Source organism: Arvicola amphibius, chromosome 10 (assembly GCF_903992535.2).
Source record: "Arvicola amphibius chromosome 10, mArvAmp1.2, whole genome shotgun sequence".
NCBI lineage: Eukaryota > Metazoa > Chordata > Mammalia > Rodentia > Cricetidae > Arvicola > Arvicola amphibius.
In genome coordinates, this window is record NC_052056.1 from 89,162,443 (window position 1) to 89,175,081 (window position 12,639).

General features: G+C 45.6%; 1 protein-coding gene across 1 annotated transcript in view; it reads right to left on the reverse strand.

The window, feature by feature from the left end:
• The window catches only part of Galnt17 (polypeptide N-acetylgalactosaminyltransferase 17), a 425,167-nt gene that overhangs the window by 17,155 nt on the left and 395,373 nt on the right, over positions 1-12,639 (reverse strand). Inside the window, exons 7-8 of the mRNA XM_038345684.1 lie at positions 10,270-10,455; positions 2,914-3,051 (exon numbers count right to left, since the gene is read on the reverse strand). Coding sequence (XP_038201612.1) covers positions 2,914-3,051; positions 10,270-10,455 — 324 coding nt within the window. The remainder of the gene's footprint in view (positions 1-2,913; positions 3,052-10,269; positions 10,456-12,639) is intronic.

The following is a 12,639-nucleotide window of genomic DNA, read 5'->3' on the forward strand; positions in this document are numbered from 1 at the left end:
GCACTGCATGCACATGGTTCACAGGCATGCATGCAGAGAAACACCCATACATATAAAAATACATAAATCTTTAACAAGAAGACATCAGAGAACTCGGCATGTGCTGTTTATGAATGTGCAGGTGCACATGTATGTGCACATGCCTGTGGACACCAGAGGACTACATCCGGTGATGTTCATTGAGACAGGGTTTCTAACTACCTAGAGCTCACCAAATAAGCTAGACCATTAAGCCTCAGGGATCTTCCTGTCTCTGCCTTCCCAGTGCTGCAAGGATTAAAAGTATATACCACCATGCCCTATGTTTGGGATCAAAGTCAGGCAATCACTTTACCAAATGAACCATCTCCCTAGCCTCTCTAACCAACTTTTCATCATCAATCTTTGATTTTTTTAAAAATATTTTTCCTTCTAATTATGAAGTTATCACAAGAATATTGTGAAAATGGTATTTATGAAAAAACTGCTAGGGCCTGGAGCGAAGGCTCTGCATTTGAGAGCCCATACTGCTCTTTCAAGGGACCTGGGTTTGCTTCCCAGTGGCCACATCAGGTAGCTCACAACCTTTGATAACTACAGTTCCAGGGCACCGATATCCGATTCTCTCTGGCCTCTGAAGGCACCTGCACACATTTACTTGTATATATGCAAATAGATAAAATAATAAAAATAAATCTTTACAAACAAAATACTCAAATCTCCACCCAAACAGTTTATAGGTCTACCATGGGCAACAGCTGCGTCTGTGCCTCTCTGTAGTTTGTCCCATGACAACAGCCCAGGGTCACAGTGTGACAGGCCAGTTTAAACATCCTCTTCTTCCTCTTCAACTTATTCTCTGAAACTGTAAGCAACCCCCAATGAAATGATATCTCTTCTTTTTCCTCTTTCTCTTGTTTGCTTTATATATTTTTTTGTTGTTTTTCAAGTCAGGGTTTCCCTGTGTAGCTCTGGCTGTCCTGGAACTCGATCTGTAGACCAGGGTGTGGCCTCGAACTCAGAAGTCCACCTACCTCTGTCTTCTGAGTGCTGGGATTACAGGCGTGTGCCACCACTGCCTGGCAAATGCTTTCCTTTCTAAGTTGTCTTGTTCCTGGTGTCTCCTCACAGCAATGGGAAAAATAACTAAGACATCTGGTCAATTTTTCTTTGGGGAATTGTTTTTGTTATTTAAATCAATTATTTTATTTAAATTGAATTGTAGGGCTCACTACATCCTACATAAATTACTGTTCATTTGTAAGATTTGTGATGTATAAATTCCCAGCTTGGCAGAACATTTCCACATTTGGAGTGTGGGTTATATTTCTTTATGAGCTCAGATCAATTATCTGTTTTCTCTGCTGTTCCTCCTACAGCTTTCATTCTTAGAGAGCCCATCTCCATTTGGATATATCAGATTTATCTCCATGGCTATATGACCGGTTGCGTGTCTTTATTTTTGGAGGCGGTTTTGAGACAGGATCTTCTGTGGCCCGGGTCAGCTTTGCCCTCACTATGCAGCTGACAATAACCTCAAACTGATTACAGTTGTGTTATGCGGGCGTATGCAGTGCAGGGGATGGAACCCAGGCTCCACATGTGTGGGGCCAGCACTCTGATGACTGTGCCACCTCCCCAGCCATGGCTTCTTTTACAAAGAGCTAAGCCATTTATACAACTAAGACAAATCCCTGCTCATTTCCGGATATCTCCTTCACACTTGATCTTCCTTCAAACCCGTTTATTTCGGAGAAGGGAGGAGAAGGCAATTAGCATGCATTAAAAATGACTGCCACATGTTGTCTGCGGAGCTGCAGACCCGACACACCAGGGCTCATCGTTCTGCCCAGCACCCCCATTTCATTTCTCTCACTTTTTTTTTGGTTTTTCGAGACAGGGTTTCCCTGTAGTTTATAGAGCCTGTCCTGGAACTAGCTCTTGTAGACCAGGCTGGCCTCGAACTCAGAGATCTGCCTGCCTCTGCCTCCCAAGTGCTGGGATTAAAGGCGTGCACCACCACCGCCCGGCATTTCTCTCACTTTTATACACTAAGAAATGAAACCTGGGAGGAGCCAGGTGGCTGGCAACAACCGACTAGAATGAGAGTCTAGCCTTTAGTGCAAAAGACATGCTTTGTCATTGTTGAGTTTGCCTAGGATGGTACAGTTGGTGTGGCTCGTGCTAGCCTCAAATTCACTATGTAGCTGAGGATGGCTTTGAACTCTTGATTCTCTGCTTCTACTCCTAAATTCTGGTATTAAAGGCATGTGCTAACAAGCTCAACTGTTTCAGAATGTTAGATTGCCTCAAAACCCTTTCCTTCCTTCCTTCCTTCCTTCCTTCCTTCCTTCCTTCCTTCCTTCCTTCCTTCCTTCCTTCCTCTTCTTCTCTTTTATCATTATTTGGCCACAGCCCACAACAGTGAGCAATAGAGGTTCTAGCCTAACCCTAGCCTCCCCATCTCTCTTTCGATATTGGGTTATGTTAAATAATCTAAACTGGCCTGAAACTCAATATATAACCCATGCTCATGGCAATCTTGCCTCAGTGTCCTTAATTGCTAGGATTATAGGTATGTAGATCACACCCGGCTCCCTGTCCCCTCCTCCCTCTCTCTCTCATGTGTGTGTCTATCTGTCTGTCGCTGGGGATTTAACCCAGGGAATCAAGCAGAGCAAGCTAAACCAGTGCCCTACCACTGAGCCATATCCTCTGCTCCCTGACTCTTGCTATGTCCAGCTTCCTGCTCAGTGTCTCTACTTACATGGCCCAGAAGCCCTCAATGTCAAAACATCTCAAAACCATCATCTCTTGGGCAGAGAAGACAGCCACAGACCCATTCCTGCCTGAGCCGTGAACCTCCAGGAATCACGGAGGGGAAGAAGGGAGGAAGGCTCTGCTGTCCCTCGAGTGTGGTCAAGTCCACCTTACCTCCCCATAAGCAATAGTATTATTGTATCTTCTCATTTCCGGGTAGACGTGGTCCAAGTACCACTGGAAATTCTTACACTTCAAACTCTTCCTTAATGCTTTTCTTTCTGAGACGTCACCTATGTCGATCCCCGGATTCTGCAAGCAGAGAGATAAAGGGCATTAGTGGCATGGAACCCAAGCCAGGGGCTTGTGCGGACAGAGTTACTTTCAGAGAGGGAATCTAGGGGATTTGGAGCCTGTACCGGCTTTTTTTTTTTTTCTTTTTTTATAGCTTCATTTCTATTGTTGTGATAAAACACCCTGACCAAAAGAAGCTTGGGCAAGGAAAGGGCTTATCTGGCTTACAACTCCAGGCTACTATTCATTATTTGGGGAAAAGTCAAGGCAGGGACTCTGCAGCCAGTCACATCCGCAGAGCAAAGAAAGCAATGCACCCCTGCTGCCTCAGCTAGCTTTCTTCCCTCTTACACAGTCCACGGTCCAGTCCAGGAACTGACACGACCCACTTCCAGGGTAGGTCTTCTACCTTGATTAGAAATCAAGACAGCCCCCCACAGACATACGTGTAGGCAATCCCCCATTAAGACTCTCTTCCCAGACTGTCTCAAGTTGACATTAAAAACCAACCATTGCATAGGGTCCTGTGTAGCTCAGGCTAGCCTAGAGCTTGCTATATAGCTAAGGATGACTTTGAACTCCTGATCCACCTGCCTTCACCTCTGAAGTGCTGAGATTACAAGTGTGCGCCACCACACCTGGTTTATGTGGCATAAAGGAAAGAACCCAGGGCTTTGTGTGTTCTAGCGCAGACCCGACCGACTGAGCTACATCCCCTGCCGGAGCCCGGTAGTGCTCAGAAGGCTGGCTTCAGCAGATGCGCTGTCTCTTAAACCTAAGCTGGAGATTATATACCTGCCCCATGGAGCATGTGTAGGAAGACTGGCTAGACGTCTCTAGACAGGTCTCTGTCTTTATCACCCCTGGGGTTAAGGACCCCAGGACACAAAGGATAGCAACAACCTACCCTCTGGGATGCTTCTATTTCACAGGCCCTCGGTGATTATCCAAGACAATTATTGCAGGAATTGTTTTTTTTGGTGACAAGAAAATAAATGTGTCTAGGCTCCTTCGTCTTTCCCTTGCACGTGACGTCCCTCTTTGTGGGCACTCTGCGAGGCTCATTATATGCAGGGGAGAAAATAATTTTCCGTGTGATGATGTTCTGATGAATAATTCACTCTGCTTTTATTGAAATGAACCTGTAATGGGTTGCTGGATGATGACAAGGGAAAATAAAGTATCTGAAATATGAGCCTCGGTCTCAGCCCCAAGACGACTGTGAGTCAAAGGACACTGGCCAGGCTGGGAAGGGAAGTCAGGTGGGATTTGGGGACACTGGGAACAGCTAAGTAGTTACTCCGTCAAGATTTCTTCAGTCGTCAGATAAGGATTTTAAGTAGGTGTGTATGCATGTATATGTCTGTGTGTAGGAATGTGTTTGTCTGTGAATGTATATATGTATATGTGTATTTGTGTGTGTGTATATATGCTGGGTGTGTTTATATGTGTGTAAGAGTATATTTCTGTGTTGTGTGTGTGTACATGTGTGATTTGCATGCTTATACATCATATGCAGGGCCAACAGCAGAACACTGGTTGTCTTTCTCTATCATTCTCAACCATAATCAACTTTATATGGAAAAACAAGAAACCCAGGATAGCCAAAAAAATCTTATACAATAAAGGTACTTCTGGAGGCATTACCATCCCTGACTTCAAACTCTATTACAAAGCTACAGTATTGAAAACAGCTTGGTATTGGCATAAAAACAGAGAAGTTGACCAATGGAATCGTATAGAAGACCCGGATCTTAAACCACAAACCTACGAACACCTGATTTTTGATAAAGGAGCCAAAAGTACACAATGGAAGAAAGAGGGCATCTTCAACAAATGGTGCTGGCATAACTGGATGTCAACCTGTAGAAGAATGAAAGTAGATCCATATCTATCACCATGCACAAAACTCAAGTCCAAATGGATTAAAGACCTCAATATTAATCTGAACACATTGAGCTTGATAGAGGAGAAAGTGGGAAGTACTCTACAACAAATGGGCACAGGGAACCGTTTCCTGTGCATAACCCCAGCTGCACAGACATTAAGGGCAACATTGAATAAATGGGACCTCCTGAAGTTGAGCAGCTTCTGTAAAGCAAAGGACATTGTCACTAAGACACAAAGGCAGCCTACTGACTGGGAAAAGATCTTCACCAACCCTGCAACTGACAAAGGTCTGATCTCTAAAATATATAAGGAACTCAAGAGACTAGACGGTAAAATGCCAATTAACCCAATTAAAAAATGGGGCGCTGAACTGAACAGAGAATTCTCAACAGAAGTTCAAATGGCCAAAAGACACTTTCGGTCATGCTCAACCTCCCTAGCTATCAGGGAAATGCAAATCAAAACAACTTTGAGATATCATCTTACACCTGTCAGATTGGCTAAAATCCAAAACACCAATAATAACCTTTGCTGGAGAGGTTGTGGGGTAAGGGGTACACTCATCCATTGCTGGTGGGAATGCACACTTGTGCAACCACTTTGGAAAGCAGTGTGGCGGTTTCTCAGGAAATTCGGGATCAACCTACCCCAGGACCCAGCAATTCCACTATTGGGAATCTACCCAAGAGATGCCCAATCATACAACAAAAGCATATGCTCATCTATGTTCATAGCAGCATTATTTGTAATAGCCAGATCCTGGAAACAACCTAGATGCCCTTCAGTGGAAGAATGGATGAAGAAACTGTGGAATATATACATGCTAGAATACTACTCAGCAGTAAAAAACAATGACATCTTGAATTTTGCAGGCAAATGGATGGAAATAGAAAACACTATTCTGAGTGAGGTAACCCAGACCCAAAAAGATGAACATGGGATGTACTCACTCATAATCGGTTTCTAGCCATAATTAAAGGTTATCGAGCCTATAAATTTGGGATCCTTGAGAAGATAATAAGAAGGTGAACTCCCAAAAAAAGATATAGTAATCCTCCTGGATATTGGAAGTAGACACGATCGCCAGGCAAAATTGGGAACTTGAGGGTTGGGCGAGACTGGGCCAAGAGAAGATGGGGAGAGAAAAGTGTGAAGGGGAGAATGGGGGGAGCTCGGAGGAATGGGGTGCTTGGGATATAGGAAGGGTGGATATGGGAGCAGGGAAGCATATATCTTAATTTAAGGAGCTACCTGAGGGTTGTCAAGAGACTTGACCCTAGAGGGGTTCCCAGGTTTTCAGGGAGACGCCCCCAGTTAGTTCCTTGGGCGGCTGAGGAGAGGGAGCCTGAAAAGGCCAGTTCCTATAGCCATACTGATGAATTTCTTGCATATCACCATAGAACCTCCACCTGACAATAGATGAAGAAAATGACAGAGCCCCACATTGGAGCACTGGACTGAGCTCCCAAGGTCCTGATGAGGAGCAGAAGGAGAGAGAACATGAGAAAGAAAGTCAGGAACGTGAGGGGTGCGTTCACTCATGGAGACGGTGGGACAGAACTAAAGGGAGATCACCAACTCCAGTTGAAATGGGACTGATGGATCATGCGACCAAGCCCGTCTCTCTGAATATGGCCAACAGTGGGGGCTGACTGAGAAGCAAAGGACAATGGCGCTGGGCTCTGATTCTTCTGCATGGACGGGCTCTGTGGGAGCCTTCTCAGCTTGGTCGATCACCTTCCTGGACCTGGGGTGAGTTGGGAGGACCTTGAACTTAGCATAGAGTGGGGAACCCTGATGGCTCCTTGGCCTTGAGAGGGAGGGAGGGGAGGTATGGGTGGAGGGAAGGGGAGGGAAGGGGGAGAAGGAGGGGAGGGAAGGGGGAGGAGGAGCGGAGGGAGGGGGGAGGAGGAGGGAAGGAGATGGAAATTTTTAAATATAAAAAAAAATAAACCATGAGAAAAAAAAAAAGAAACCCTGTCTCGAAAAACCAAAAAAAAAAAAAAAAAAAGGCAAGCCTGAAAACAATACATAGCTCTTTGCTTGCATATACTTGCCATGATTAATTTGTTAGTCTGATTGTTTGAGTCATAACCTCATACTATAACCCATGCTGGCCTTAATCTCATAACCCTCCCTGATTCGTCTCCTCTAGTGTTGGCAATACAGGTTTGTGCCAACATACTTAGCTGAAAATGGTCTTTTTTCTTCTTCTCTTCTCCTCCTCTTTCTTTCCCTCCTTCTCCTCCTCTTTTTAAATACAGGATCTCAAGTAGTCTAGGCCAGTCTCAAACTGGCTGTGCATCAAGGTCAATGAATGACCTTGAACTCCTGATCCTGGTGCCTCCATTTCTCCAGTGTAGGGATTATACACTTGGCTGAAATTAGTTATTTGTTATAAGCATGGCAAGGTAGCACTCACAATGATGGCCTAGTGATCTGGAACCAGCCAACCAACTGTTCTTCCATGTTGTTTGACTTCACTTACCTGTGATCAATCACAGTCCAAAAATTCTAAGTGGAAAATTCCAGAAGCAAACAATTCATAAATTTGAAGAAAATTTCATCCAAGGATTTTGTTCTGATCATGCTGTTTTATTATTAGACATTGCTGTTGGTCTCTTATTGTGCAATTTTATAAGTAAAACTTGGTCATAGGCTGTATGTGGGGGGAAAACAGCATCTACCGTTTGCATGTGCTTTGTCTGTCCCAGTGCTTAGGCTGGGAGTGTGGTACAGGCCTGTCATCCCAGCGTCGGGGAGCTGAGAGAAGAGGGTCACGATTTGAGACCAGCCTGGTCTGTTCAGTGAGATCCTGTCAAAGCACAGAAAGGAGTGAGGGGAGGGGAGAGGAAGGGGAAAAAGGTAGAGATGGAAGGGAGGAGAAGGAACTATGGAAAAGAGGAGAAAAGAAGGAAGGGAGGGAGGGAGGGAGGGAGGGAGGAAGTAAAAGAAGGAAGAAGAGAATGCCTTAGGACCAGATGTGCTTTTAGTTCAGTTCAGATTTAGGATTTAGTTCCAAACTATCCAGGGCTCGTTTCATAATGAGACTGCCTCAATGCTCCCCCCAAAAGAAGATTTAGAAATTTTTCTGGACCACAGAATAATTTGTATAACTTTTATTGGCTGAACATCCTTCAAGTGAAAACCACAAATCTCAAACTCTCCCAAGTCTGTTATTTTGAACACGGTGTTCATGTGGTTCACCGGGGTGCTCTGTCCTGTGTATGACTTCTAGTCTTTAAAACTTCCTTCCAAGTACCCCAGGGCCAAGCAGGGATTGTAGGACACAGCACTGGGCAAGAGCAACTAGAACTCGGCTCTTGTGACTCGAAGGGTGATAGCTAACGTTGGCTGTCAGGTCGACAGGCCCTAGAACAGCACTTCTGGGCAAGTCTATGAGGGAGTCTCTAGACTGGGTCCACTTGAGGAAGGAAGACCCACCCTGAATGTGGATAGCTTCATCCCATGGGCTGGAGTTCCATAATGAATACCAAGGAGAAAGTGAGCTGAGCACCGGCATCCGTCTCTTTGTGCTTCCGGACTGTGGATGCTATGTGACCAGCTGCCTCAGACTCCTGACACCATGCCTTCCCCAACATGATGGAGTAGACTCTTACATTCTTGAGTCACAGTAAACATTCTTAAGTAGGTGGTGGCACACCTTTAATCCCAGCACCCAGGGGGCAGAGGCAGGCATGTCCTGTGAGTTTGAGGCCAGCCTAGTCTACAAAGTGAGTTCTAAGACAGCTGGGGGCTACACAGAGAAATCCTGCCTTGAAAAAACAGACAAAACAATGACAAAATCTTTCCATAAGTTACTTTTGTCGGGTGTTTTAGTCTAGAAAAGGAATAGTAACTCGTAAGACAGATAAAACTTATCATTCTAGATTTTTTTTTTCTCTAGAAAACATAAATAACCTAAACTGGCTCACGAGGGGTATGAGTTCAATCCCTTGCCTGATAATTTGAATAAATATTCTCATATTCCTTATTTAAGAAAATTTACTTCTAGTTAATGTGTATGTATGTATGTATGCGAGAATGTGTACATGAGTGCAATGCCGCTGGTGGCCAGGAGAGGGCAACAGATCCCCTAGAGCTGGAATAACAGGTGATTAAGAGCTACCTGAAATGGGCACTGGGAACTGTCTGGTCTTGTGCAAGGGCTGCAGCACTCTTAACCACTGAGCCATCCCTCCGACCCTGAGCTCACATTCTTGCTCCTGAGCTTTGTGTAAGACCTTAAACAAGTGCCATGAGCCTCCCGAACTACCAAGTCTCTTGTCTGTAAAGTGGGCAGCACAGCGTGCCCCTAACAAGCCAGCATTTACAGACTATTTAAGATGGCCTAAGCGCTATTCTGTGCTCTGTTTGTTGGCCACTGGGGCCCTGTGGGGTGAGTATGAACAACTGAACAATTAATGTTCTACAAATGTAGAAAATCTAGGCGGATTCTTTATTGTCGTGAGGTTAAACGAGCTGTTGTAAATAAGAAATTTATCAAGCATCTGGGATGGACTGAGGGCTCATCAAAGGTCACCCAACATTACATAACAGGAGTATGTGAAAGCTTGGGCTGGCAAGATGGCTCAGTGGTAGAGCACCTGCCTAGAATCCCCCAATGAGGGGCTGGGGTGTGACTCAGTGGTAGAGCACCTGCCTAGAATCCCCCAGTGAGGGGCTGGGGTGTGACTCAGTGGTAGAGCACCTGCCTAGAATCCCCCAGTAAGGGGCTGAAGGGTGCTTTCCTAGCATACAGAAGCCCCGAGGTTCAACCACGAGTACTGGAGTGGGGAGGGGAGCTGTAACAATGATACATTTTATACGGGTTTCTCTTTCACTCAAACCTTGCACACATTCAATTGTACTCTGTTGCTCTGTTGCTGCCTACTGAAACGGGGAAGGAAGACCTGGCAACATCCCATTTTACTGTTACTCTCTGAGAAGTGGTCAGCGAAGATTTCATCCATCAAGAGGCAGAGGTGGGATTCAGGTCCAGGTGGGCATAGCCATGGGGTTCCTGCTGGGAGCCTGTAGTAGCCAGAGATTTTCCTGGAGCCACAGGCAGAATGTATGAGAGAGGCAAGGTTGGAAGCAAGAGTCACAGCTTTCAGTAAAGGTTTGTCCCTGGCAGATTTGGATTAACATAGCAACAAGACCTGCCTGTCTTTGTAAGTGGATTGATGCCTTCCTATTGCTGCCCTGGTGCTAAGAGGATCTAACACGTAGGCATCTGTTAGCCTTGGCAGCGGAAGAACTGCTGACTTATTTAAGGGGATCTGTGGTCTGCCTGAGTGCCAAGCTTATTGTGCTATGTTGACAGGGAAAGGCGCCCACTCCTACCTCCAGAGGCAGATTCCACGCTATGTACACATGAGACTTGTAATCGTCCATCCAGACCTCGGCTACCCGGAGTGCGTTCCTCTTGGTGTAGAAGCCGATGTTGCTGTTATAGGGTTTCTTCTTCCGCTCGATGTGAGCCACCCGTGAGCACGGAAGGACCTCCATGCTGCCACCACAGAGCCACACCTGGAGGCACAGAGACTTGATCAGTGCGGTAGAGGATGCGCCAGAGGCCACATCAGTGATTGAACATATTTAGCATAGGTCCTAGTTTCCTTTCGATTGCTGTGATAAAACACCCTGACCAAGTGACTGAAAGAGTAAAGGGTGCATTTGGCTTACACTTCCAGGTCACAGCCTGTCACTGAGAGAAGTCAGGACAGGAACTTTAGCAAGAACTTGAAGGCAGGAAACATGGAATACTGCTTACTGGTGCACTCATAGGATCAAGCTTAGATAGTTTTCTTATACAACCCAAGACCACTTGCCTAGGGAATGGTGCCACCCACAGTGGGCTGGACCCTCCTACATTAACTAACCATCAAGACAATCCCCCCAAGACAGGCCCATTGACCAGTCTCATCTAGGCAATTACTCAGCTGATGCTTCTACTCTCACATGACTCTAAGCTGTAGCAAGTTGACAGTCAAAGCTAACTATGACATTTAATATGATTGTCAGTTTGAATGCATCTAGAGTCATCTAGAAGACAAACCCACAGGCATGTCTATAAGGGAGTTTCTAGACTGGGTTAACTGAGGAAGAGAGACTTAAGCTTGAACTTGGGTGACACCATTGGATAGGCTGGGGTCCTGGGATGGATGAAAAGGAGGAAGTGGCCAAGCACCAGAGTTCATCTTTACTTCCTTACTGCGGAAGCAACATGACCAGCTGCCTCATGTTCCTGCCGGATGCCTTCCCGCCATGATGGACTGAATCTCTGACCTGTGAGTCACAATAAACCCTCCCTTAAAGTTGATTCTTCTTAGGTACTTGGTCACAGCGATGAAAAAGTAACCACTACTTTTCAATATGTCTGGCTTGTCCAGTTTCTCCTTTGGCTACTTTGTTGTTATTATTATTAGCTCAGGCCTTTGGAAGAACTTGGCTGTGGCTCCTCTGATGTCATCTCTCTCTCATCCCCCCCTTTTATCTTTGTGGTGTGTGTGTGTGTGTGTGTGTGTGTGTCTTTTATCTTTGTGGTGTGTGTGTGTGTGTGTGTGTGTGTGTGTGTGTGTGTGTGTGTGTGTGTATGTTTCTTTTCTGGCTTCTGTGGGCCATACATGAACATAAACACAAGCACACACACAAAATTAAGCTTATAAAGAATATTACGCTCAGTTCTTAAGGAAAGGTGAATGTGTGTGGGGGGGAGGGGAGTTCATTCATTTTCTGGAATTAGGTGATAGTGAAGGACTTCAGGTTGTGATGTGCACCTCATCTCTTGGAGGTGTGAGGAATGGAACCTGGGGCCCTGTACAGGCTAGGTGAGTGTTCTAGCACTGAGCCCCATGCCCAGCCTATGTGGCATTCTTGGTGTTTGTGAGACACACAGGATGTCACTGACTTTACAACAGTCTACTGAGACTTTGGGAACACCTTTTTCTCCAGGATCCCCATTCACACACTAGCCCTAAAGATGCTCTCTCAGGTTGTTGTCACACACAGGGCTTTCTCCTCCTTCCCTTAAGGGTGTACACTTCTGTAATCTGAGGACCATCTCTCCCAAATGTTGTCGGTGTCCATGATAAGGTCACTCTGAGATCCATCTAAATTCATTTCTATGCAGCAAAGCAACAGCAAGCTGAGCCTAGCAGCACACTTTAGTCTTCCTAGGTACTTGGGAGATGGAGGCAGAGAGGTCACAGCAAGTTCCAAGTACTGTTTGGGCAACTTAGTGAGACTTCCTCAAAATAAAAAGCAAGAAGAGGGCTGGGGTGTATTTCAGTAGTAGAACACCTGCCTATGATCCCCTACGCTATGCTCGCTCCCCTCAGTGCTGGGGTGGGGCTTGGTGGTAAAGCAGCTACATCGGCTACATCGTCTGCACCAGGTCCTGGGTTATGGACAAAACAACAGCACACTAATAACAATAACAATAGAAAAGTAACATCAATGAATCTCTCAATGGGGAACTGCAGATAAACCCATTGGGTCATCTAAGTAGAGGTAAATTTCAGCCTTCTATGTTTTGATAAAATGCGACTAAAAAGTAACTAGGTATCTGGCTAAGAAAATAGTTTGCTTTGTTCATTCTTTCTTCTTCGGGACTTCTTGGGAACACTTGCCCATCCCAGTCCCTGCCACTGGTAACGACCCCCAGTATTTTGTGTCTTCTCTTCCACACCTGGATGGATGAGCCGTAGCTTT